This window comes from Chanos chanos, chromosome 1 (genome assembly GCF_902362185.1).
Source record: "Chanos chanos chromosome 1, fChaCha1.1, whole genome shotgun sequence".
In the NCBI taxonomy this organism is placed as follows: Eukaryota; Metazoa; Chordata; class Actinopteri; order Gonorynchiformes; family Chanidae; genus Chanos; species Chanos chanos.
The window spans coordinates 2,579,041-2,606,540 of record NC_044495.1 but is presented as its reverse complement, the minus strand read 5'-3'; the positions used below and the strand labels follow the sequence as shown (position 1 = coordinate 2,606,540).

Here is a 27,500-nt window from a genome sequence, read left to right as displayed (position 1 = left end):
CTCTCTCTGGTACCGACCATATCAGACGCCATGCCTACAAGCGCATTAGGGGTACAACATTACCAAATGCTTTAATCTCTACTCAAGGTTCACATCAGCACACTCAAGGGACGGATGGGAAACACACGTCGCCTCATTCATGCAATTCAACTTCATTTGTGTTCAAATGAACACATGCAGGGGGACAATTTCAAACCTAAAAATAAACCAACGGGATGCTAATTCCAACCCCCATGTTACTGCGTGTGAAGCACATCGGGAACAGAGCCAAACAGCTTTATTTAAAGTCAGTGGTTTCAGTTTAGTTCAGTTATTTGCTTATTTGCAAAAAGCATCTTAGCATTATTTACTATTAATTAAATGATGACATGATTGTAACAGCTAGGAGCATAAAATAGCAGAAAAAAAACTCCTGGAGGACTAAATATTAATATGGTCTATTGATTATCAGATTTAGTTTTCAGTTTAAAGAGAAACAGAATTCTAAATGTAATATAAAGAAGAGGTGCAACAAACACCAAACACCAAATGTGTCGTATAAAAGCAAAGGCACTGTAAAACAAAAAGAACATAGATGTAAGTGTGTGTGTGTGTGTGTGTGTGCGTCTGTGTGTGTGTGTGCGTGTGTGTGTGCGTGTGTGTCTATGTGCGTGTGTGTGCGTGCCTGTGTGTGTGTGTGCCTGTGTGTGTGTGTGTGTGTGTGTGTGTGAGAGAGAGAGACGCTGTAGCTGTAACTGTGTTCAGTGCCAGCACTGGCAGAGTGACTGACAGCACACTGGAGTCCCAGAGAATGTAAATGACCAGGCCAGGACAATTACCTCATACTTTCACTGTCCCTCTGCCTCTCCCTCTCTCTCTATCTCACTACCCCCCCCCTCTCCACTGGAGTCTCTGAAATCCGCTGCCCTCTGACTGACTAAAGATGGCTCAGTTCTGTTCACTAAATGCAAATGTAAATGTAAATGTACACTGATCTGAGAAAGAAATGTTTGTATGAGGTGGCGAAGGGACTGACAGGCTAAAGATTCTAAGCTTACTTGCATTTAAATTAAAGTTATTTGAGTGTGTGTGTGTGTGTGTGTGCACGTGTGTATGTCTGATTATGCTTGCACATGTGCATGTGTGTGTGCCTGCTGGTATTCAGGGATAGTGGGGGTTGATTCACTATTTCACAGACTACCACTGTCTTCTTCATGACAGCGGAGAATCAAATTTGAGTTCTGTGCATTCAACAGCACTCAGCAGTTCTGCTGTTTGATTGAGCTTACTGTGCAGTTCAGAGACCGAACAAGGCATACGTCTCAGCCTGCGTGTCCCCATGCTGCCAGGGTGTGTGTGTGTGAGAGAAAGAGAGAGGCGCATGTGTCCAGGCTACCCCTGTGTGTGTGTGCATGCCTGTGTGTGTGTATGCCTGTTTTTGTGTATTTGTTTGTGTATGTGTGTACATGTGTGTGTGTGTAGGGGTGTGTGTGTGCATGCCTTTATGTGTGTGCGCGTGTGTGTATGCATGTGTGTGTATGGCTGTGTTTGTGTGTGCGTGTGTGTGTGTGTGTAGGGGTGTGTGTGTGAATGCCTTTTTGTGTGTGTGTGTGTATGGCTGTGTTTGTGTACGTGTGTACGTGTGTGTGTGTGTAGGGGTGTGTGTGTGTGTGTGTGTGTGTGTGTGTGTGTGTGGGCAGGCGGGACAGAGAGATGGACGAAGTGGACAGGTAGGGAGGCAGGAGGCCGGTGTGAGCAGGAGGCAGGCTTGCCCGTCTGACATGTCATGCCGAGACACAGCGGTGAGCTAAGACAGCCCATCACTCCGCTGTCAACCTCTCGACCCCCCCCCGCACCCGCACCCCCTCCCCACCCCTGCGGCCCGGGGACCCCTGCTCCACTGAAAGGGCCGGTGTGTGGAGTGATGTTTGAATGATGAGCTTGGCCCAAAGCCCCGCGGTGACCTCCGGGGGTCTGCGAGACTGCACACAGTGACCTACTGCAGGTCCAACCTCAAAACCTAAGGAGACTGAGTCTTATAATGGTTGGATACCGTACATGAAAGCAATCACTAATTCAGTTATGAATTACAATAGGTGCACCTCTAAGTATGCTGTACAAACTGAGGGCCCCATTGTTTTTCACAAAGTTTCAGCGATTCCACGTATAAGGAGTTTGACGATTTAAGAATAATCAGAGGTTCCAATCCTTACACTGACCAAAAGTGTTTTTGGAAAGCCTGTGGAAGGTCTTCACTTATGGTTACAGTATTTAGAAATTCAAACGCCAAGACACACATGATTTGCTAAATTGAACTCCTTTATGTGTGTGTGTGTGCGTGCGAGCACATATGTGTGTATGTGTGTGTGTACACGCGTGTGTGTGTGTGCGCGTGTGTATGTCTGCAGCTCCACCACTCTGAGATGTATGGCTCTACATATGGCTGTCAGTGTGTGTTCAGGATAAAGAGTGTATGTCCTGCTGTCAGTTTGCGGGCAGAATAAAGTGTGTTTGTGTGTGTGTGTGTGTGTGTGTGTGTGTGCGTGTCCCATTCCCTTAATGCCTTCTTCCCCCTAAATCTGGCACGGATCCACTTCAAACCCAGTGCCAAGCTGAAGCCTCTCCAGACAGCCAACCACAGACAGATCACTGCTGATGATACGCGCAGCATCTGACGGAGAGACGCCCTCCTGTCTCTAATGCCCTCCTGTCTGTTTCTGCGAGACCATTTTATTGGGTATTAGTCAATTCTGCCAGACACGATTTTGGCACTACAGAATTATTAATTGTTTTCTGAGAGCAGGTAACAGAGATCCGGTCCTCTTGGTAAACCCGCCGCACTTCACTCTACGGAGCCTGACGGCCAGACGCTCGGTGCTGCCGTGGCTGATTCAGAAATGGATTGAAAATGACTGTTGTTGAGTTTGACTTTATTTTCTGATGAAATTTATGCCAAGGCTTTTTCTTTTTTTTCTTTCAGCTGTTATAACACAGTCCAGCTTTTGTCTCGCCAGAGATTGTGTGTGTGTGTGTGTGTGTGTGCACTCAGTGCCTTCACCCCCCCCATTGCAGATGATCTGAAGTAACCTATTGCTATTGGCAGGGTGAGAACATTTTCGTCCTGCTGAGGGGGGGGCTTAATCTGTGTTGACAGCACATGCTGTCGTTTTGGGTTTGTGGGCTTTTCTGTTGCCGTGGAAAATGCATTTCCATGACTACAGAAATGCCGGGTTACTTAGCTCCAGTTATGTTAATTTTCTCTAATTATATCACATGGTTATGCTAATAGGTTAATTATATCCCATGTATCATTAAATGTTTGATAATACAAGTCTCATTTAATTTTTTTTTTTAACCTTTTTTTTTTTTAATTCATAAATTAACACAGTCTATGTAGTACATGAATAATTTAGTCTTTCTGTCTTTCTCATTCATGGAAAAAGTTCACATCCTCAGAAATGCCACACATACACAGGCGCACACACACGCGCACACACACAAACACCCCCCCACACTCTGGAGCATCATCTCCGTTTCTCACGGCTGGAGCAGATGAAGATTCGAATGCGACTCAGACTGTATCACCTGCACTTCATCGGAGCAGGACACGGGCGGAGGCGCGGCCTGGTCCTCTGCTGAGTAATGGCGTTTCTGTGTAAAGCTGCTCTCTCCACAAGCCAACGAAGAGGTCCATCCACAGACCCTTCACTTAAAGAGAGAGGGGATGGGGGGAGGGAGGTGGGTGGGTGGGGGTGTGGGGGAGGGCAGTAGGACACCAGAGCGGAGGGGTGTGCGCATGCGTAAGCAGCTGTAAGTGGGCTCGGTGTTCCTCCTGAGGTCAGGCCACGTACGAGAAGAGGAGAAATCTGATGAAGGCTCTGGCCTTTTCCAATTGCCCTGATGGAAAAAAGCCCAGTTCGGGAGGCGCGAGGCGAGTCAGCGCGGCGTGAGTTATCGGGAGGTGATGGACTGCTGTTGGAACAGGAGCAATCAGTCAGATAGCTCTCGCATCTCCAAATTACCACAGCGTCTCTGATTCATCAAAAGTGGGGCGGGGGGAAGAGAGAGGGAGAGAGCGCGGGGCGGCTGGTCGGGCCGTCCAAGCTCAAAGCGCCTCCATACAGAACAAAGCACTCAGAATTATTTGTGGAAATTAAATCTCGGCAGGAGAAGCCGGGATCGGTCGGCGCTCTTCCTTTTCCCCCCACTCAGTGGAATTAGAGGACATTTATTTTCGGCGGCGACGACGCAGCACGAAAAAACATTTAAAAATGTTCCTGATTCCGAGAGGGAAACGAATGAAACGGGCAGAGAGGTAGTCGCCCTCTTTGGTATTCATATGTTGATGGATGGCTGAAACGCTGTGATTCACACTGTGAGTGAAGGGAGCGCGGTAAACCAATCACACACTTTCCTCATGTCTCTCAGAGCTTACTCAACATACGGGAATATTAAAGCATTTGATTAAATCAATGCAAAAAGATAAAACGCATATATACGGCCAAAATTACTGTTTCTGTTAAGCACAGAAGTAGTTGACGTCTTACATTCACTCAGACAGTTATTAGAAATAATTGTTGCCCTCTTGTTTGTTTCATAAAATTACACTCATTTATTTTCCTTCCCATTCACAGTCACTTCAGTGTGTGGCGGGAAAACTTAGAAAGTTCCTCTAAACGATATTCCCAGCTTTGGAGTACAGGCGTCCAAATTTGTCAAAGACGTGACAGGTGGTGAAGACAGTCTTGAACGGCTGTAAAGAAAAGAACATCAGAGTTAGCCTTGTAAACAAACAATATTTCATTAGCACCAGTTAGCTATCTAAATAAACAACGACATGGCATCGTTGAAATGATGGAGAAACATACACAGCACAAATTCACATATTCTAAACCAAAATAAAAAACATCATCTAAACCAAAAAATCAAATCAGTCAGAAAGTACACCACACTAACATCTACAAGATTTACATAAATTAAACCACACTAACATCTACACGATCTTTACATAAATTAAACATTAAATATCCAATCTATACCAGTAACCTTGACTAGCTTGATGCTAAGTATAGTTTTTACACATTTCAAACCAGGATGACCAGAGAGGAATGCACACTGTACTCTGTCACATGGTGGCAGAGAGAACTGCACCAGAGTGAATGCACTCCTAAACTGGATGACCTCATCATGAAGTGTAGTGATGTCATCAGCGTCTGCAGAACACAAGGCCACACACATAAACACTCCCTCCTACCCATGCACATACATTTCTTTTCTCTCTCTGCTGTGCTGGCTACTGTAGTCCTCATAACCCTGGATGGTGACAGAGGAGGGGAGAGAGAGTTGTGCCTCTTAATCATGTGTGTAATACATTTTCACAGGAACCAGTCAGCCTGTTAATGATGAATAGAAGCCACAACACAAATCCTGACCCCCTTTTTTTTTTTGTTCTTTTTTCTTTCTTTTTTTTTTTTTTTTTTTTTTGCAGTGCTGCAAAAAAGCCAAAGATATTTTTAGTTGGACTGGATTCAGGTTTCATAAGTGGCCTAGTTGCTTGCAATAACAGTGGGCTGCGGTTTGGGGGGGGAGGGGGGGGCGAGAGGCTCTGGGTGCGGACTGGTACTTCATGACCCCCCCCAGAGGCTGACCCAGGCTAAAACACGTACCCTCGTCCTGCACTGCTGATTATTCAGAGATTCCGGCAGCGCGGCCGGGGTTAGAGCCCGAGAACGGCGCGGTGAGGGAGAGAAGCAGGAAGGGAAGGCAGGGGCGGATGGGGAATGCAGATTTAATTATATATTTTGCTTTAAGACTAAAAAAAGCTGGAGTTGAGCAAGGACAAACTAATGTCATAGTCCGGGGCATTGACAATTTCATTCTCTGCGGCATGCATGAGATGCCTCTGTCAGTCAGTGTCCAGTGTAATGAAAATCATCCCTCTGTCAGCGCCTGAGGAAACGCGGCTGTCGTCCTTGTGAACAACGCTCGGCACTCACACTAACAACTACACGACAACACAAATGGACACTGTCAGAAAAGTGGAAAAACAAGCAAGGCAACACTCATGAGAGTGAAGATCATTTTAAACCCCCAGAAAAAAAAAAAAATCCCACGGCAAAATCCATAACGCAATTTGGCGAAATGACTGAGATGTGGAGGAAAAGCTCTGGTTTCAGTGAGACAAGCCCGGATGGGTCAAACACGGGGTAACCGCTTAGTTCGGTCAGGTTTCCGCAGTGGTTGAGTATGGTTGGAGCAGACTGTAGGATGGAGGAAGCCGACCGCCGCGCTGACAGTCTGGGGTGTGTGTGTGTGTGTGTGTGTGTGTGTGTGTGTGTGGGGGCAGGAGTTGGTATAGTGATGAAGAGAGAGAGAGAAGGTTGACATAGCGAGGTGGAGTGGTGTTGTCAGATTGAAGCAGGGCTGGAAGGCTAGAGGGGAACTTGTCAGATTAATGCAGGGCTGGAGAATTGCCATGAAAGTGAGTGGACGAGTGGAGTGTCGGCACAAATGGTGAGGTTAGGGGTGTAGCGGTGTCATCATTGTGGGTTAAGGGTGTAGCGGTGTCATCATTGTGAGGTAAGGGTGTAGCGGTGTCATCATTGTGAGGTAAGGGTGTAGCCGTATCATCATTGTGAGGTAAGGGTGTAGCTGTATCATCATTGTGAGGTAAGGGTGTAGCGGTGTCATCACTGTGGGTTAGGGGTGTAGCAGTGTCATCATTGTGAGGGTGTAGCGGTGTCATCATTGTGAGGTAAGGGTGTAGCGGTGTCATCATTGTGAGGTAAGGGTGTAGCCGTATCATCATTGTGGGTTAAGGGTGTAGCGGTGTCATCATTGTGAGATAAGGGTGTAGCGTTGTCATCATTGTGGGTTAAGAGTGTAGCGATGTCATCATTGTGAGATAAGGGTGTAGCGGTGTCATCATTGTGAGGTAAGGGTGTAGCGGTGTCATCATTGTGAGGTAAGGGTGTAGTGGTGTCATCATTGTGAGGTAAGGGTGTAGCAGTGTCATCATTGTGGGTTAAGGGTGTAGCGGTGTCATCACTGTGGGTTAGGGGTGTAGCGGTGTCATCATTGTGAGATAAGGGTGTAGCGGTGTCATCATTGTGGGTTAGGGGTGTAGCGGTGTCATCATTGTGAGGTAAGGGTGTAGCGGTGTCATCATTGTGGGTTAAGGGTGTAGCGGTGTCATCATTGTGAGGTAAGGGGTGGAGTGTTGTGCGCAGTGAGATACAGCTGTGGACTGTTGTCATGGCGAGATACAAGGCTAGAGTGTTGTCATGGTAGGGTAGGGGTGGGGTGTTGCCATAGTGATGGAATGCTGTTAGTGTAAGAGTTTGGAGATATGCCCTGTGGGTGAGAGGGCAAAGTTTTTAATTAGTTGGCTATATATATTTTTAATCTTCACAATTTCTGGAAAAGTTCTACATTTGATGGAGACATATTGTTAGTTTTCCTCCACTAAACATTGATGCAGTTCGCATAAATCAGTCTGCATAATTTTTCCATCAAGCACAAGAACTTTTGGGTCTTTGTGTTTTGATCAGAAAAAATGTATAAAAAGAACACAAAACTGTAGTGATTTAAAGTGCCAGCCATCACTATGAACGTTTCAAGAGTTAATGTCCAAATAAATGATTTTTAAAAATCATTGGGTCAAATGGGTCGAAGTCCAAGACATTTTACTCGACAACACAGGTAAGAAATACGGTAAAGCTTTACCTAATACCCAACGTTAAAAATGATACTTAATAAGGAACATGTGAAAAAGATACCTATTAACAATAAATACTAATACTAACAAACAATACCTAAGACAGATAAATAAGCAAACATAGAAGCTAACTAAAGGAATGAATGAAAATGACGTGTATAAGAGACGTATAAAGTAGTAAACTGTTGTGGGTGTGAGAAAAAAGCGGCGGTGCAGCGTGTAACAGTCTGGTCGGTGCCTTTTCTCCTTTTAATGTGTGTGTGTGGAGTCAGATATTACATCACCAGTCTGAGTACTTACACACAACGCTTTCCAGCCCACGAGACCTGTCATTTCATTTAACCCCACATCTCATCGCCTCTCAGCCAACATTAACCAACCAAAAAAACACCAGGCAAAAATATGGGATTGATTTATTTGCTCTCTCTCTCCCTCACTATGTTCTTTGGGATAGTTTTTTTTTTTTTATCACACACAACTCAAACCAATTAGTCGGGCTAGCACTTGTAGTGCCGAATGTAGGTCAGCGCGGAGTAATAAAAAAGTATTGACTTTCCTGCGACTGTAAGCTGTGTGAGAGGGGTGGCGCGGCCTTGTCCAACATGAAAAAAGCCCCATTAATTTCACTTATTTCACCAAGGGCCCTGTCAGCTCCTAATGCGTCAGCACACGCTTCACATTCACACACTCTGACACCACCCAGGCCAGCTCAAATGAGTTTACATTATTTTAGCTACTGAGGACCACGGGGGTGGAGTGTGTTTCTCCCTCTCTGAGCCCAATGGAACAGGGCGGGGAAATGCCACCACTCTCTTTCATACACTACTGCCCCTGTCTGCACTCTCTCTTTCTCTCTCTCTATCTCTCGCTCTCCCTGTCTCTGTCTCTCTCTCCCTCTCTCTCTCTGACAGATAGTTACACCAAAGGACATTTACTGCGTGGTGTGGCCTCAGACAATTAAATGGTTAAACGTGTGTATCAGATGACATATTGCTTTATGGCAAACTTCGTTTTCATAAATAAAAACAATTTAAGCATAAGGCAGTAAGTCCCATGGACAGATTGAGATGTTTGGAGGGAGAATTACGCACTGCGTATCAAAGAGATGGATGCCTTCTCTGTGCCGACACAGATTCCCTGACAGGACAACTGGCTTTGAGTTCTAACCCGCTGGTCTATCTTACCATACAGTGGGATGGTAGTGCTGAAAGTGTCCCTGTCCCTGTTTGTCATCATCACAAGCCTGGCCAGCACACAACTGTTCCAGTAAACTGTTTTATACATTGGAGTCAGAAGAGTTGACTCCCAAACGAGCCCAAACAGAGCAAAGTGACTGACTGTGCTGGTGAAGCAGCGTTGACAGTCGTGGAACAGTCCTGTGTTATCAGGCCAGGGGAGCACGGGCCACAGGCTGGCACTCACTGAAAGGAGCTGACAGACACTGCATGGGAGAGCTGCTAAAGACCACCAAACAGCCGTCTCAAAAACACGGCCAGATCTGAATCCGCTCCTCTGTGACTCGGGCTCCACATAAACTGGATCTCATGTGCTTCACACAGACGGCTCTTACCACTGGCCTGCCACCCTAACACAAGTAGTCACCCGGTCCAGTGAAAAACAATTGTGTTACTTGGGGTCATAAGCAATAAACCTGGACTTCTCAGCAGTGGGGACAAGTATACTGGTCTTCTGAATCATCTTTCTCCGCACATCTGGAGTGGTTTATGTTCGGAGAAACCGAGAGGAGACCCAGCCCACAGTCATTAACACAGAGGTGAGTCTGTTATGACCTGGGCAGCCTGTCTCTGGAATCTTCTGACACAGTTTATTACTTCAGTGGGATTACAGCCAAGGAATTCTCTTCTCTCTTCTCTAGGATTCAGTCAAACCCCCTTCGATGGCCTTGTCCACTGGCTCTAGACATCTAGGCAGGTCTAGGCCTTTATGGGAAGTTTTGGAACATGTTCTCCATCCTGAAGAATGGTTTAATATCTCAACACCAAGAGTTCAGATTATGTATACCAGTGTTTCTATTTCCTCCATAGCTGCTCTGCTGGACTGCAGAGGGCAGGCCAACTCATTTCAGCCTCATGTGGTATCTCTGCACAGAAATTATAATTCAGATCTAACGTTTAATGAGTACTTGTGTAATGATGACGGGTAAAATGAGTGTGAGGTTATACAGGAAAACCATGTATAAAAACAAAACAAAAGAAAAGGTGCCATTGAGGTTTCTCTGCTATTGGGTAGCTACGGGAGGAATTGTGCTTACGTGTCTCTGCACTGGCGACATTTGATAGACATCTCTATTGCGCCACGTGATGAGAAATTATCAGTGTGGTAAAGTCAGATAAAACACTCACTTCTAGAAATCACTTTGGCGCTACAGCGTTCGTATAATTTAAACGTTACTCGATAAAAAAAAAAATAAACAAAAATTGTAACATTGTAGATGGTATTGCTTGCTTGCGGTTGAAGAGGCAGGGGATGTCTGCAGCGCTCTGTCAGACAGAGTTAGGCTGTGAGACCAGCCTGTGAGAGAGAGCTGGACGGGCAGGAGGTAATCAGTGTAAGAGTGATGAGAGACACACAGGCTTTATGGTGTATGGAAATCAGACCAACTGCCAGAGTGCCAATGCATAAAGATTGGGTGCCACTCAGATGTTTGATGAAATATGCATTTCTAAAATCGAGGCCCCTGCTTCCGCCTCTTCTTCTTCTTCTTCTTCCTCTTCTCTCTCTCTCTCTCTCTCTCTCTCTTTTTATCGTGGGTTTCTTTTTCACACAAGGAGGCCTCACTCTTCAGAAGTAGAGAGTGAGCAGAAAACAAACATGATATTACTTGCACAGCGAGGAGTCAGCCTAACACACACAAAATACATACACACACACACACACACAAACATTCTTCACAGAACAACATTCTCTGGAGCACAAAAAATTAATAAGATTCAAAATGTGTTCACTTTACAATGGGAAGATATCTTTAGAGTAAATATATAAAGGAGAAGCTTCAAAGTGCTTTGGCTGCTCATTCAAGATCAATGGAACAAACACAGAGAGACACAGATATGATACACAATAAATTATGACCAGGTGTTCCAATACAGACATGCAACACACAATAAATTGCTACCAAATATTCTGGTACAAACAGACAAACATACACAACAAATTACCACCAAATGTTCTGGTACCAACAGAAATTCCCTACACAAGCAAAACTACAGCCGTGGTCTCCTACACAGATAGAGGGGCTTTACCAAACAAATTACAACAAATGTTCCAACACAACACAACCATTTCACACACACACACATTAAAACTCTCCTACACAGATAGAGGGGCTTTACCAAACAAATTACAACAAATGTTCCAACACAACACAACCATTTCACACACACACACATTAAAACTCTCCTACACAGATAGAGGGGCTTTACCAAACAAATTACAACAAATGTTCCAACACAACCATTTCACACACACACACACATTAAAACTCTCCTACACAGATAGAGGGGCTTTACCAAACAAATTACAACAAATGTTCCAACACAACCATTTCACACACACACACACATTAAAACTCTCCTACACAGATAGAGGGGCTTTACCAAACAAATTACAACAAATGTTCCAACACAACCATTTCACACACACACACACATTAAAACTCTCCTACACAGATAGAGGGGCTTTACCAAACAAATTACAACAAATGTTCCAACACAACCATTTCACAAACACATTAAAACTTACACAAGCATTTTGCACACACACATTAAAACTTACACAAACATTTGGCACACACACATTAAAACTTACACAAACATTTTGCACACACACATTAAAACTTACACAAACATTTGGCACGCAAACTAAATCACATGCAATGATAAGGAGTTGTTTTGTTGACAGTCTGTATGAAAACTTTGAAAAATATTTTTTTTTTAAGAAAACAGCCACTGTCTGAGGGGAAGTCCACTGGTGATGAATGCATGGACAAACTCACCACGGGCATCAGAATAAACTCCAGACACACAGGCTTCCCAGTCTCACACCCAGAAATCTCAGTTTAATTCCACTCTTTCAACTGGATTTACATTTTTTATTCTTTATGTTAGCATCTGAGATCATAATGATGTTCTGGAATGTGTTGGTGTGTCAGAGAATCCGGCATTTTTAAACCAACTCATTCTGAAGGATATTTACCAACTGAGCCTAAAACGAACTGAAACACACTTAGTGGTCTTATCTGATTAACAGAATTAAGTAACAGAGTTGGTTTCACAGATAGACAATCAAAAGCGTCATTACTGACTTTTACTATATCATTATAATGCATAATAATATTACAACATCATTATATTTTAATGCTCGCATCTAATTCTGAGACCATGTTATTCTCTAAAAGATTTTTTTTAACATTTGTGTCGCATAAAATGTGAAACTGGCAAGTTAACGCACCAAATGCATAGTCGACTCTATTGTGGCCTATTTAATATTGTTAGCCACGATGATGTTGTTATTCTGGTGTTTTTAGGTCAAACGACCCCAATCTTCCCCTCAATCAGGCTGAATGACGTGGCACTGGCCAATCATATTCAGTGAGATTGGCTGACAATCCCAAACTGATACGGCACCCGTGTAATTACGGCCAATCGGCTGGACCAGTCAGACTCATCTCGCCGCCTCGGCTGAAGAGCCTTATTTCACCAAAACCAAATGAGGTTTGGGCCGCACAGCTGCGAAGCCGGGCCTGCTATGTCGATCCGTAATTGGGGGACCAGTACCTCTCTCCCTGTCCTTCATACAGCCCTGCTGTTCTCGCCTAATTCATTCAATCAAAGCAAACGGTGAGACGTCGAAGCGAGACTGCGTAAGGATCTCGTGAACGCTCGTCAAAGGGTGAAAGAAGCATGGCCAGAGCCCTCTGTTTTCTCTCCACATCCTCTAAAAATAACCTCCTAAATGAATGAACACGCAACGGAGAGAGAGAGAATAAGGTAATGTGAATGAGGGGTGTTTGAGTATTTTGAGTGTGTGTGTGTGTGTGTGTGTGTGAAGAGAAGACAGACGTATTGCCTTTTCTGTTTCAGATTGATTGTGTGTGTGTGTGCACGTGTGTGATTGTGTGCAGTCATTTCCATGTACGTGCTGTTTTCTCAGTAATAGAATGTTCATTTGCATTTTACTCTTTGCTTGACTTTCTACTCTGGATGCTGAGAATATGAAAGCTGCCATGTCCTATGGTGTGAGGGTAAATATTGCCTGTGCTGATGAATCTGAGGCCTATGCGTGAAGAGAGAGACAGACATGTATACACTGGGTCGCTGGAGCGTGTCCATCTAAGGCTTTGAGGAACCCAGGCTGACACAACACTAAAGTAAGGGCTTTTATTTGGGCATATTTTTAGTTTCCACATCTCCTGTCATGCCAAAGCACTGACTCTCTACTGAGATGGACTGAGTCTACGGCAAAGCACTGTCATGAATATAGCCTACCTTAGGCCTGCTCTTATAGACGAGACTTCACTGACTGAGAAAGTGTCTTATGATTCTTCTAACGGCACCGAGATCCTTCCACAGTTACATTCCCTTCTTTTTACTGAGGGAAATGCTTCATGGTACATTTGGCATTAGCTTTCCTGACTGGAGTTATTAACCTTCTAAATGATAGCTCTGTGCACAAACAGTAATTATAACAGCCATGACCTGCCAGAGCACACACACACACACAAAACATCATCACACAACCATTCATAGACAGTTTTTATTCTGTCTCACACACACACACACACACATACACACACTCTCTCTCTCTCTCTCACTCTCTTAGAACATCATCACACAACCACTCACAGACAGTTTTTTTTGCTGTCTCACTCACACACACAAATGGGCTGTGGGGTGAAACACATTCACTCTAGCCTAGTGGTAAATCAGTGCATTTAAAAGCCACATCCTGCTTCAAACAGAGGGTCCTTTAAAACCTGGTAATGCATGGGACACGATTCATATTTCATAGTTATTTGTGCTCTTGATGATAAAGGGGAACGCTGACATAATGGATGCTTTAATTGATACATATAACAGAGTAAGAAAAAAGACACTTTATTACTGAGAGAACGAAGGGCTGTTATAACCCTGTAAAACACACACACACACACACACAAAGGCAATGTTTTTCGCTGCACACCAACGCGGGCCGGTCTGGAGGACTTGGGCGGGACTTAGGACGAACTCCGCCCGGACGGTAACAGTGTTCCCAGTCAGTCACGGCCACCGCCTCCTGTTTCATTCCCCTTATTTATGGCTCATAATGAATATCATTCGCTTTAAAACACATCTCATATATCATCGCATTCTTCTGGTGCATTATCTCAAGGATGATTAACAGGGGGAGTCAGTGACAATAGCACCATTTTAAGCTGCATTTTCTTTCTATAGCCACTGAGCCCGCACCCACAATAATTAATAAAAAAAAAAAAAAAAGCAAACAGCTTTAGCACTGCTTGCAGGCAGGATACTTGGGTGGGTAGAGGGGTTGGTTTGGTGTTGAAGAGGAGTAGAAGATGGGGGGGGGCTAGAAGAAAAAGCAATTACTGGGGCAACATTAAAAAAGAAAGTGTGGGAGCAGGCAGCGCTGAAATGTATGGCTTTAAAAGCGTGATTGATGAAAGCCTAATGCAGGGCGATGGAGAGGCTTTCGCGGCGAGGCCGTGGACACCCAATGCACTTCATTAGCTGGTTTAATTAGCCCCGCGCTTCAATTCGTTAGCACGGCCGGCGATAATGCAAACATCAAGAAAAGAAAAAACACAGCCACATCCACTCTGAAGACGCACGAGCCTGTGTAAGGCGTAGTGCTGGAGTTACACCACCACTCTGCGTCCAGGGTGGAGAGATTCTGCACCTCTTCTGTCCCCACGTTACTGCACAGTCTCTACTCTCTGTTAACACAGCACATCACACCACAGTCTCTACTCTGTGTTAACACAACACATTACACCACAGTCTCTACTCTGTGTTAACACAGCACATTACACCACAGTCTGTACTCTGTGTTAACACAACACATTACACCACAGTCTCTACTCTGTGTTAACACAACACATTACACCACAGTCTCTACTCTGTGTTAACACAACACATTACACCACAGTCTCTACTCTCTGTTAACACAGCACATTACACCACAGTCTCTACTCTGTGTTAACACATCACATTACACCACAGTCTCTACTCTGTGTTAACACAACACATTACACCACAGTCTCTACTCTGTGTTAACACAACACATTACACCACAGTCTCTACTCTGTGTTAACACAACACATTACACCACAGTCTCTACTCTGTGTTAACACAACACATTACACCACAGTCTCTACTCTGTGTTAACACAACACATTACACCACAGTCTCTACTCTGTGTTAACACAACACTTTACACCACAGTCTCTACTCTGTGTTAACACAACACTTTACACCACAATCTCTACTCTCTGTTAACACAGCACATTACACCACAGTCTCTACTCTGTGTTAACACAGCACATTAGTGCACAGTCTGTACTCTCTGTTAACACATTACATTAGTGCACAGTCTGTACTCTCTGTTAACACATTACATTAGTGCACAGTCTGTACTCTCTGTTAACACATTACATTAGTGCACAGTCTGTACTCTCTGTTAACACATTACATTACTGCACAGTCTCTACTCTCTGTTAACACATTACATTAGTGCACAGTCTCTACTCTCTGTTAACACATTACATTAGTGTGCAGTCTCTACTCTCTGTTAACACATTACATTAGTGTGCAGTCTCTACTCTCTGTTAACACATTACATTAGTGCACAGTCTGTACTCTCTGTTAACACATTACATTAGTGCACAGTCTCTACTCTCTGTTAACACATTACATTAGTGTGCAGTCTCTACTCTCTGTTAACACATTACATTAGTGCACAGTCTCTACTCTCTGTTAACACATTACATTAGTGCACAGTCTCTACTCTCTGTTAACACATCACATTAGTGTGCAGTCTCTACTCTCTGTTAACACATTACATTAGTGCACAGTCTGTACTCCCTGTTAACACATCACATTAGTGTGCAGTCTCTACTCTCTGACACTACACCACTACACCAGGCCACACTGCATTCCTCACTGCAAAAACAAAACACTGCTTAAAACAGGCCAAACTGTGGACAGTTTACTGATCAATCATCACTCTCCCTTGTCAATATTACACGTCCTAAAACATTTCTTTCAGTGTGTCATCACATTAACATACACACAGAATTATCAATGAGAACAAGTTTTTTTTTTTCCACTGACTTCAGTATTCAAGAAGTGAACCCTTCGAGACCTCAAAGCACCCAGCCAAAAAAAGGAAAGTGCTCTCATTCAGAATCAGAGGAGCAGAGTTCATTAGTTATGTATCTGAGAGCCTCAGCGGCTCTGTAATCCGTTCTGCATCACCTTCTTTTATCTTTACAGTGGAGATAAATCACCCAGCACTGCTCTCAGGTTAAGACATGTTAATCTGAAGAAATAACACATCTCAATGTGCTGGCAGAGAGAGAGAGAGGGGAAGGAAAGAGGGAAGAAAAAGAAAAGTAGAGAGAATAGGTATAATTTAATCAGAAATGCACTTGGAAATCACCAGATCCATCATTATCTTCTCCTGAGTCAATGCGAGAGAGAGAAAGAGAAAGAGAGAAAGAAAGAACAAAGGGGAGAGAGAGAGAGAGAGAGAGAGAGAGAGAGAGGAGTGAGGGGCAAAGGCAATTCATTAAAAGGCTGGTTTTGCGTGCAGCGACGGCGGTGGCGGTTCTCATGTGGGGGCTCATTTTGAAGCGGGAAAGCCAGGCCAAAGCGGGACATTCATCAACCCCACAGACAAATGTCACTGGATTACTAGTTAGACAGGTGCAATAAGTACCCTCTAATTTCCTCTTTAGAAATCAATTTATGCTTCAAAGCTCAGGACCATCATCAAGGGACAAAGCTCACCCAGTGAGAAATTAAAGAATCAAAAATCAGTTTTCCATATCATTTTCCAGATACATTTCCACAAAACCGGTCGACCATCTAACATAAACGCAGCAGCAGCAGCAGGCTAACACAATGACACTCTCATCTCTGATGAAAAGCATTCCAAATCCCTCCAAAATTACACATAGTGCAGAAGAGCTAAGAACATTCATATTAATATTTACAGAGATACATTTCTACCAAAAAAAAAAATAAAAATGTAGACTTATACTTCTTTGTGTCTCTTCCCTGTGAAATTATTGGTGCTAAACAAAAAGAGACACGCACACAAGTTTATCATTTCATGGTGCTTTACTGTTACGCTTGTGCCCTGAAAAAGGTCAAAATTACAGCCGGTGGACAATCAGATTGATTTTAAGAAGTCCATGTCTTCATGACCAGTGTTAAGTCTGCACTTCCTTACTTTTACATCTCTGACTTCTTCTTCCCAGTGTGATCTGCTAACACAGACTGGCTAGCTCTGAACCACTTTAGAAAGCTGACACGTATGATGACCCTGTCCTCTTTCTAAATGTTTCAATCAACCATTTTGGCTAGACCGGTTACTAACGCAGCTAAACCACTGCAAGCAGTGTTTGTAAAAGTCAGTGAACGGAAGGCCAGTGAGTTAAGACATGTGACCAGAGCATCTCATGCAGATTTGCAAATGTATGAAATTTGTCACATGAATCGGAACTGCCCTTGAGTGGCTGCAAATAAGCTCATTCAAAATAGTGAGGTTTAACGAGATCGAAATGAGGTTCGATTTAGTCTCCAGCCACAAAACTTACACCTTCTAGAGGCGGAACACACCGTGGATAAGAGTTTCATTCGGTTGTCTGAACTGTCTGGAGAAACAAAACCAAAACTCAACAATTTGTAAAAGCGTGCAAACACCTTCAGTCTCAGCTGCATGTGTTTTGTGTGTGTTTTCAGTCTCACTTGCATGTGTTTTGTGTGTGTGTTTTGGATACCTGAGATTCTTAGGACTATTAAAAGGTGAATTCACAGTTAAATTGAAGTACTCTTGCCATAAGGCAAATTAGGCAGTGAATATGAAAATTATTTTCACAAAAAGTGTTTAATCCCCCAGTCAAAAAACACAGGGCAGTGCTAAAAAAAAAAAAAAACCTGAGAACTTTAGTGTTTCTGAGTGAACCGTTCTTTACACAAGAGGATAAACCAGATTTTTAAGTGAAGTTTTAGTGTTTCATTACAGAGTGTAACTGTTTATACATTAATCATTCCTGTTACTTTATCAGGCCTTTATTGTGCACTCTTACAGCTTCATTATCCAGTGAATGAACTAACTCTTCAATTAACTTCATTAAACCCTTTACATAATCAGTTATTTTTATATTTACCAGCGGTGCTGCGCATGAGTCGGCTGACTCAGCAAAGACTTGGCAGTGAAATCCCCACAGATATGGGTATGTAGAGCGTGAGACTGACAGTAATACTTGAGAATGTACCTGTCCCCCGTTTCTAATGTATTTTATTTTGCTTTATTATTTTGGAAGCATGTTGATGTTCTGGTCAATCACGTGGACGCTGTAAATCAGATGAGTTGCAGAGGTATCACATGGCTACTGAGGTGCATGTTAGCGGGCACTGTTAGGCCAGCTTTGGGGCCTCCACGTGCGTGTTGTGCAAGAGAGCAGGAAAACCTGCCCCGTGCTGAGATTGGCTGATGCATACTATATTGCATGGCTGTAGCTGCACATAGTGGCTGGACACAGTGTACGACTGTGATGTGTATGATGAATGAAAGTGTGAATGGAAGTGAGAAACGACAGAATCAGAGCCAGACTGTCGTGTTTTGGAGACGTTTTGCGAGACACTGACTCGTGTGTTGTGATTCACTGTGTTACCATGGTAATGAGCTGAACACTGAAGAGAACCCAGTGCGGGCTCCTGGGCTGAGATCATAAGAGAGCGAGTTGTGGTGTCTGATTAGCACGCTGATTAATTCACAATCACACGTTCGCTCGGAGCCACCGTCAGGAATGCTGACTGTCCTCCTGTGGGTACGGATAACCCCTGGGGTCAATGAGTCGACTTCCCTTTAAGTTTGGATCAGTGGTAAACCAGGAGTTGACTCCCCTTTAAGTTTGGATCAGTGGTGACCCTCTGTGTGGCATACGCTGGCGCATCAATTATGCTAATCATAACCGCAGTCGTTATGCCGAGCGGTCATTACCGTCGACGTGACGAGCTGATCCTTCAGAGGCAATGAAACACACGCACATCTACAACAGCCACCAGTCACCAACTCCACTTCTGCTTCGGTTTCCCAAGCCAATACAGAGGGACATTAACCAGGCGCCATGTCCCATTGGTCCAGCAATCAATGTGGAGCAATCAAACCACCATCTGTACTGCACTTACCCACTTGGGGAAACACAGAGTCCTCAAACCACGCAGGTAACAATTAAGTGAGTGGCGGAACGGTGCGGGACATGTACCCGGGGCAGAGTTTGAGCCTCGTCAGCAGACTGCCGCCCTTATTTATTCCCTCCTAAAAGCGGGCGTTTCCGGGCAATTGCACTAGAGGCAGAGGGCAGTGGCTGGTGGTAAGAGGCAGTAGGGAACCCTCATCCATGAACGACTGCCCTGAACACAGACACACTCAATTACCTAATGCCTGAGGACGGAGAAGAAGCACTTCTCTCTCTCTCTCTCTCTCCCTCTCCTTTTCTCTCTCTCTCTCTCTCTCTCTCTCATTTACCTATGGGTTTATATTAAATTGCTGTCAGATTTGACAAATCTCTGAAGCCAATGCTTGTAGCTAGATTGTAGTTGTTACTTTTTTTTCTATCTTTGAAAAATTACAAAGACAAAAAGGATAAAGGAAAACAAACTACAAAGCACTTTCAGACAGAGAAGAGCTCAGAGGAGAAATTGGATATCCTCTAGAGCCATAAAAAGGGGAAGAGGATGGGGAGGGGAGGGGCAGAGCAAAACAAAAATAACAACATTTTTCAGAAAAAAACCCCCCAAAAAACCCTTTAAATATAGTGTAGTTCACAAGAGCCCACAACAGAGGTGCTGCAGGCCTGAAGTAGTGATGGACAAGTCCACGGTAGCACTGTCTTTGACAGACAAAATTCTTTGAGATTTTTTTTTTGTTAACACACACACACACACACACACATATCTTTATCAAATCTTGTCTCCCACATTGGGACTAGATAATGTGGTCAAAAATATGAAGACCATATATCAGATGGATTTTGGTATAACGATAACTACCATAACGTATGTCAAATTCACAAACGTTTACAACCATTTAAAGGCGTTTTTCATTTCAGAGCACAGTCTGAGAGATGAGAGATGAAGCCTGTGGAGATGAGGAGGTTCATTAATGACCATACATTAATGACAGAGAACTGATCTCAGAGAACTAACAGACTGTCCATCAGCCTGATGGGTTACAACCAGCACTCACCCACGTGCTCAAGTACAAAGCTAACATTACATTTCCACACATGTCCCAGTCAATCGTAACGGCCAGTGACTCCATGCTAGCCTTAATGTTGTCAGGGTCAGTGTTTAATGTGACCACGTTGTTATTTTGATGCCTTTCTATTTGTCTTTGTGTCTTTTTTGATTTAAAATTGCTTTCCTAATTTATTTTCATATTTTTTTTTGTTAGTGTTTGAGCTTCATTTTTGCCCGAGTTTCTTTTTTGTTTGTGTTACCTCAGGTTTTTTACCCCATGCTTCTTGTTGTATGTGATTTGTTTAATCTATTTTTGACACTTTAAGGCCTCTGTACATGAGAGGCAGAAGGAAATTTAAAGCTCCTGGTGGCTGGAAAGACTAGTTTTAGGACAAAAAAAAGAGTCCTCCATAGGATATTGTAGAGACACCAGAATATACTGAAATACATGTCTTTTACATGTGTGTGTGTGTTTGTGCGTGTGTGGGCATGTTTGTGTGTTTGAGTGTGTGTCTGTGGTGTGTGTGTGTGTTTGAGTGTGAGTGTGTCTGTGGTGTGTGTGTGTGTGTGGTGTGTCTGTGGTGTGTGTGTGTGTGTGTGTGTGTGTGTGTGTGTGTGGTGTGTGTGTGTGTGGTGTGTGTGTGTGTGTCTGTGTGTGTGTGGTGTCTGTGTGTGTGTGTGTGTATGTGTGTGTGTGTGTGGTGTGTCTGTGGTGTGTGTGTGTGTGTCTGTGGTGTGTCTGTGTGTGTGTGTGTGTGTGTGTGTGTGTGTGGTGTCTGTGTGTGTGTGTGTGTGTGCGTGCGGAGGAGACGCAGTACCTTTTTCCCCTGTAGCTGTTCAGTGTTCTGCTCTCTGAAGTACTTATTCCCATAAGCCACCTGTTCAAACGGAGCACTTGTGTGCACCGACCGTTCATACGTCTTGTTGTTGTGGACATGGGAGAAAGGTTGGAATCTGTGTAAACCAGAGACATAATAAAAACACACTGGAATAACGACATTCATCCTAATTAAGCAACATTTAAGGATGTAAATTACATCGAGTCAAAACCGCTCAATATCTTATATTTATCATTAATATACTCTTAAAGTGGTCCGTGTGCAGTCTCCCCCTCATCAGATACAATCTGACCATGAATTCACCCAAATTACACGCTTATTCGCTCCAGCCACCTCTTCAAAAGGCTTTTTAAAGAATGGAGGATGCTATGGCAGCTTATATTCATTTATATATACAAGCACACAACACACACATATGCACACAACACATACACACACACACAAACAAATATGCACACACACACAGAATTTTAGCTATAGCCTGGAGTCTCTGTGCCACAGTATACATGCTGATTATTATAGGCAGTGAAGCAGAAACACAGTGTAAAACACACAGAGAGAAGAGAGGAGATGTTAATCAGAGCACCCTGTTGGTGAGAATCAGAGTTCCACTGTCAGCCAGTCCCATTAAACTACGGCCTTCTCAGGAGGAGTTTAATCTGGGTCCTCACGCTATGTTAGTGTCCTCAGGTCCTTGTCTAATGCTCTCTCTCTCTCTCTGTCTCTGTTTGAGCTAATGTTTCTTTTCCCTTATCCACACGAGTGGAAATCATTTTAACATCGCCCAGCTCACTTCCATCTTCTTCCCTTCAAGCCTCAGATTATTCCGGTCCAAATGCCTCATAGCTCCGCTGGCTCCGTAATGCTTTCATTTCTTCTGCTCACTTCTCGCACATGTTCAGTGTAAATAGCTGCTACTTAGGAAAAATGCCAGACGTTAATTACAGCGAGGTTGATTTTGTAAATTGCACCCAAGAGAAAGATTTCTCCAGTATGGTACGAGAGAGTTTGTGTGAGCTGGCTGGCTAAATGTCCGCCAGGCATTGGCTTGGCACATCAGAAAAACAAACAAACAACCAACAACCTTGGCACTTCCTGCAAACAAGAGCTGCAATAAAAGAGCTTCCAGATTATGTTGAGTGAGTGTTTACGTTGCTTTTATGATCTGAAGCCCTGCTACATGTCAGCCTGCCTCGTTCTACATGCACGGGGCCACAGATCCACCATCAGGATAAAACAAGTTCCATCTGCTACAGACTTACACACAGCCTTCTTTTCTGTGTGTCTCAGCGTGTGTATTTTACATATCAAAACAATTATTCACAAATACACTGATGCTCCTCTGAAAGATTTAATAGAGATGAGGGCGAACATATATTCTGTTCGGCACTTAATCCGAACGAATGCAAAAAAAAAAAAAAAAAAAGATTCTTGAAATATTTCTGGTTCTCCTCCATACTTTTTGTCCTTGTACCATCAAACAACACAAAACACACGTCACACTCTCACTCACGTTATATTGTCTGTGTGAACGTGAACACGCCAGAAATTAAAATCCTTTAAGTGTTGATGAGAGAAGAGATGTAAAAAAAACAAAAAAAAGGAAAAGTTCCTATCAGGCATTAGTCTGTCTCCTTAAATAATAGCCCAGTCCTGCACAGACATCTCTTCTCACCAGAGACAAGGGCCTCCCCTACAAGACAGATTACACTGCAGCCCATACTAATGTGCACATGGGAGGGACGTAGCAGAGAAGAGAGAGAGAGAGAAAAAAAAAAAATTAATGTGGTCCCAATGTCCCTGAATACACAATGGCGGTGCAGCTAGCCGGCTGCTTCACTCAACGCTTTCATTGCTTCCCAATTGCATTTTAATAGGGCAGTTTTTATTCATTCAAAGCCATTAAGGAAAGTTTGACTTCTCGCTGGGGATCCTTTGGCAGGGGCAGACCATGCCCTATGACAACACACACTCACACACACACACACGGCTAACACCAGGAAAAAAAGGAAGAAAAAAAAAGAAAAGAAAAAAAAAATCCTGTCTTCCTCAGTCAAAAGCACTCACTCACTCTACCTCTCTCTCACTCTCTCCTGCCCACGTCTGACTTGGCAGCGTAGTTTGATATTTTCTTTTTGAGAATTCGAAACATGAGCTGCATGCAATTACTACTAGAAAAACTTGTATACCCTCGACTCCTGTCTATCTCCATAGAGACGACCACAAAACCCTGTCTGAATGAGTAACACGCGCTCGTGAAGTTACCAAACTGTTACTGTGCTGCAGTCACTGCTGCGCAATACTATAAAACATCAAGCCCACTGAGTAAACGCTATAAACATAGCATATTTAACAACCTGCCACTTCCTGTGTATAAACATGGCTTACGAAAAAAACAACAACACAAACAAAAACGGAACGAGCCGTTCACTGCTCAGCCAGCTGCCTGGTTTAAGCCAGGGAGGAGAAAGACCCACTCAGTTTAAGCAATCATCATAATCCACCCAAATATTCCATACATCAAACACACTGTGGACTAGACTGTAGACTTCATTAGGAGTTGAAATTAAGCCTGGGGAGACGGGGTGGGGGGGGGGGGTTGAGAGACTGGTAACTGAGAGAGATCTGAGCGGAGTGGAGTGAGAAGCAGGCAGCGGAGGCCAGATGAAACGGGTGGGGGGGGGGGGGGCTAATCACGCCTCGCCGTGTCCCGAAGCGGCCGCGTGTTTAATACGATTTACGTCGTCGCCACCTCGCCCATCGCAGGCCTGTTTTGGAGTATTCCGTGTTAATGGGGTTAGCTAATTTACTGTTTAAAGTTGGCCAAAAAAGCCAAGCTGCCCTGATTAATAAAACGCTACACACTGTGCTTGTAATTAAAATAAATGGAGAGCTTTAAAAAAGAAAAAAAAAAAAGGCAGAGATGGTAGAGTTATAGAAATATTGTCTGAAACTTTATTACGATAATCCCTAATGATGATTACATTCTGGGCATGAGCTAACGTTTCGGCGAAGATAAAAGTACGTCGCTTAGTTTTCGCCCGGCTGCTACCGATAGCCGGTCAAGTCGCTGCTTCATCTCTCAGTGTTGTTCTTGTTTTTTTTTTGTTTTGTTTTTTTTATTTCTGTAACATATTTAGATTTGACCCCGACTGATATTTCACCATCTGCTCCAAAGTTTGAAGAATAACATTAGCCACTCGGCGGTGTCCAATTAACAATCATTGCATGTGATAATCTAATGTTGGATCTGACATCTGTGGAGACAGTAACAAACAGCTCTATAACAACAGAAAAGCACTTCAGTCCACGCAAGGTTTCAATTCACTGCTATGAGAGAGAGAGAGAGTTTAACACCTCTCTATTCTGCAGACACAAACATCAGTGTTGTATCTTTACTGAGTATGCAGGTACGCAGATATGACTGAATGTCTCCAAGGATATAGCAGTCACTATTGTATAGATTATCAAGTATAGTGGTATTCACATGTGTGCATCAGTATAATGTGCCTCTATAGTGTATACAGTAAAACCTCTGTAATGGGTACACATACACACACACACACACAGCATATGCATACATACATATACATACATAAATACACTGTGTGTATATATGTGTGTGTGTGTGTGCATATACAAATACACACACATACATATATACACATATATGTGTGTGTGTGTGTATATGTATATGCGCACGCACGCACGCACACACACACACACAGACACACGCACGCACGCACACACACAGACACACACACACACACACACACACGTCATATATATATACACACAGTGTACACAGTAACACATTTTTGACTGTGTGTCTCTGAGAAGAACTGTGAAATAATGTAATGTATGTGTATAAAAGGTGGTACTGAATCTACAGAGCATGTGGAATATAATGTACTGGTTTATATGAGGTGCACACAGTGATCTATCTGTAGACTGTGTGAAGTACAGTAATGTATCAGTGTGGGAGGTGGCACTGACGGCTGGTCGATAAGGCGGGTCCTCCACTCCTGGCGTTTGAGCTCGTTTCTGGCCTCCTCCAGCGCGGTGATGGATGTAGCCACTCGCAGGCTGGGCTCCAGGGGCCGGGAACGCTGCTGCTGCACCTCCTGTGCCGCGCGGAAGGGCCCCTGGCGGGAGCAGGAAAGGGATAAGGGATAAGGTAAATGTTTTATGGCCACAGCCTGATGTCACGCTATAGATGAGACCACTGCACCACCACACTGGACACAAACTCACACTCATTAACACACCCTCCGCTCTTCAGTTATTAACACGCCCTCGCTCATTAACACACCCTCCGCTCTTCAGTTATTAACACGCCCTCGCTCATTAACACACCCTCTGCTCTTCAGTTATTAACACGCCCTCGCTCATTAACACACCCTCCGCTCTTCAGTTATTAACACGCCCTCGCTCATTAACACACCCTCCGCTCTTCAGTTATTAACACGCCCTCGCTCATTAACACACCCTCCGCTCTTCAGTTATTAACACGCCCTCGCTCATGAACACACCCTCCTCTCTTCAGCTATTAACATGCCCTCGCTCATTAACACACCCTCCGCTCTTCAGTTATTAACACGCCCTCGCTCATTAACACACCCTCCGCTCTTCAGTTATTAACACGCCCTCGCTCATGAACACACCCTCCGCTCTTCAGTTATTAACACGCCCTCGCTCATTAACACACCCTCCGCTCTTCAGTTATTAACACACCCTCGCTCATTAACACACCCTCTGCTCTTCAGTTATTAACACACTCTCACTCATGAACACGCCCTCCTCTCTTCAGCTATTAACACGCCCTCACTCATTAACACACCCTCCGCTCTTCAGTTATTAACACGCTCTCGCTCATTAACACACCCTCCGCTCTTCAGTTATTAACACACTCTCACTCATGAACGCACCCTCCTCTCTTCAGCTATTAACACGCCCTCACTCATTAACACACCCTCCGCTCTTCAGTTATTAACACTCCCTCGCTCATTAACGCACCCTCCTCTCTTCAGCTATTAACAGCTGTGCACTCACACTCGTTAAGGTACTCCTCTGTCTTCAGTTATTATCACGCTCTTCACGCTTCACTCACTGTTGTGAACACACTCCACTCTCACATTCATTAACACACTTACAGACTGCACATTCACAGTCATTAACACACTCTACACCCTCCAGCCATTAACACACCCCTCTCTCTTCAATGATTAACACATCCCTCTCTACAGTACAAACCCATTCCCCAGTCTATACACTCTCCAATCATTAACACACAATCCTCTCACTCCTGTAGCTAACAAACCCCTTAGTTATTAACACATTGATTAACACAGTCCACACTTAACACTCTTTCTTTAGTTATAAACACACTCAGCAGTTTTTGGATTTTGTCCAGACAACTGTTACCAGTTCGTAGCATGTTTGTTCTTCAATAATGAACTTTATATATTCAGATACTAACCCACGTGTTTACAGATTTATCTGAGACTAACCACTAAAACACTCACTCATTCAGATCAAAGGCTGTGTTACGGTAATAAGCACCCTGTCACGTTCCTGTTCCTGTCCAGATAAAATTACCCAGCGTCACTCCCCTAAAAGCTTCATACACCGCATTGTTCACCTACAGTATTCTCAGCACTGAACACTGAGTACTGAACACTACGTGCATTCAGCACCATTCCTGAGATCCAACACAATGTGTGTCTCCCTTTTGGGACGAGACGTGGGAACCAAAGTCAGTTTGAAGGCGACGTGAGTGAGACAGACAGGCAGTTATGACGGGCTGTGTGTTTATGTTTATGAGCCAATATCGGAGCTACTTCTGAGTGCTTCAGTGTGTGCTCAACTTCTCTCCGCGTCTTCTCCAGTGTGACCTTCAGCTGTTGTGGCTGTTAATGCATGCGAGCATGCCGGTCTCCGTCCTTGATGCTATCAGCGGCGGAGCACTGCCCTGCACTGACCAATCCACACACTTCCTAAACAACGCACAGAATCAATCTATCAGTCACAGATGATTATCTCACCGGGGACCTGCCCGGGGAGAGCGTCTCCTCACACCACTAATAACTGGGTGAGAGCCCGGCAAGAGAGAGCGAGAGAAAGGGGCGGGGGGGTGCGGGGCTGAGAGAGACGGGTAGAGAGAGAGACAGACAGACAGAGAGAGAGACAGACAGTGAGAGAGAGAGAGAGAGAGAAAAGCTCAGGATGTACTCGGTGTCTGCAGTGGTAAAATGTAGATACATAATGTATCCGTGTGTATTGCATAGTGTCTGAGAGAGATGTGGTGTTTTTAACGGATTCATGCTAACAGGCCCCAGCTGGAGCCAAAGCCTGCCCAGGGTGAGAACACTCACTCCAATAAAAGGAAATGATTCACGCCTCATTTCTGCTCACTTATGTTGTACATTAATAGAAACCAATAATAGGAACCAGTTACCATAAAAGTCACAAACC

At 44.0% G+C, this 27,500-nt stretch overlaps 1 protein-coding gene across 1 annotated transcript in view; it reads right to left on the bottom strand.

The window, feature by feature from the left end:
* Positions 1–4,651: 4,651 nt before the first annotated feature.
* The window catches only part of spata17 (spermatogenesis associated 17), a 38,664-nt gene continuing 15,815 nt past the window's right edge, over positions 4,652–27,500 (bottom strand). Inside the window, exons 8-10 of the mRNA XM_030789526.1 lie at positions 25,023–25,171; positions 21,006–21,141; positions 4,652–4,732 (exon numbers count right to left, since the gene is read on the bottom strand). Coding sequence (XP_030645386.1) covers positions 4,652–4,732; positions 21,006–21,141; positions 25,023–25,171 — 366 coding nt within the window. The remainder of the gene's footprint in view (positions 4,733–21,005; positions 21,142–25,022; positions 25,172–27,500) is intronic.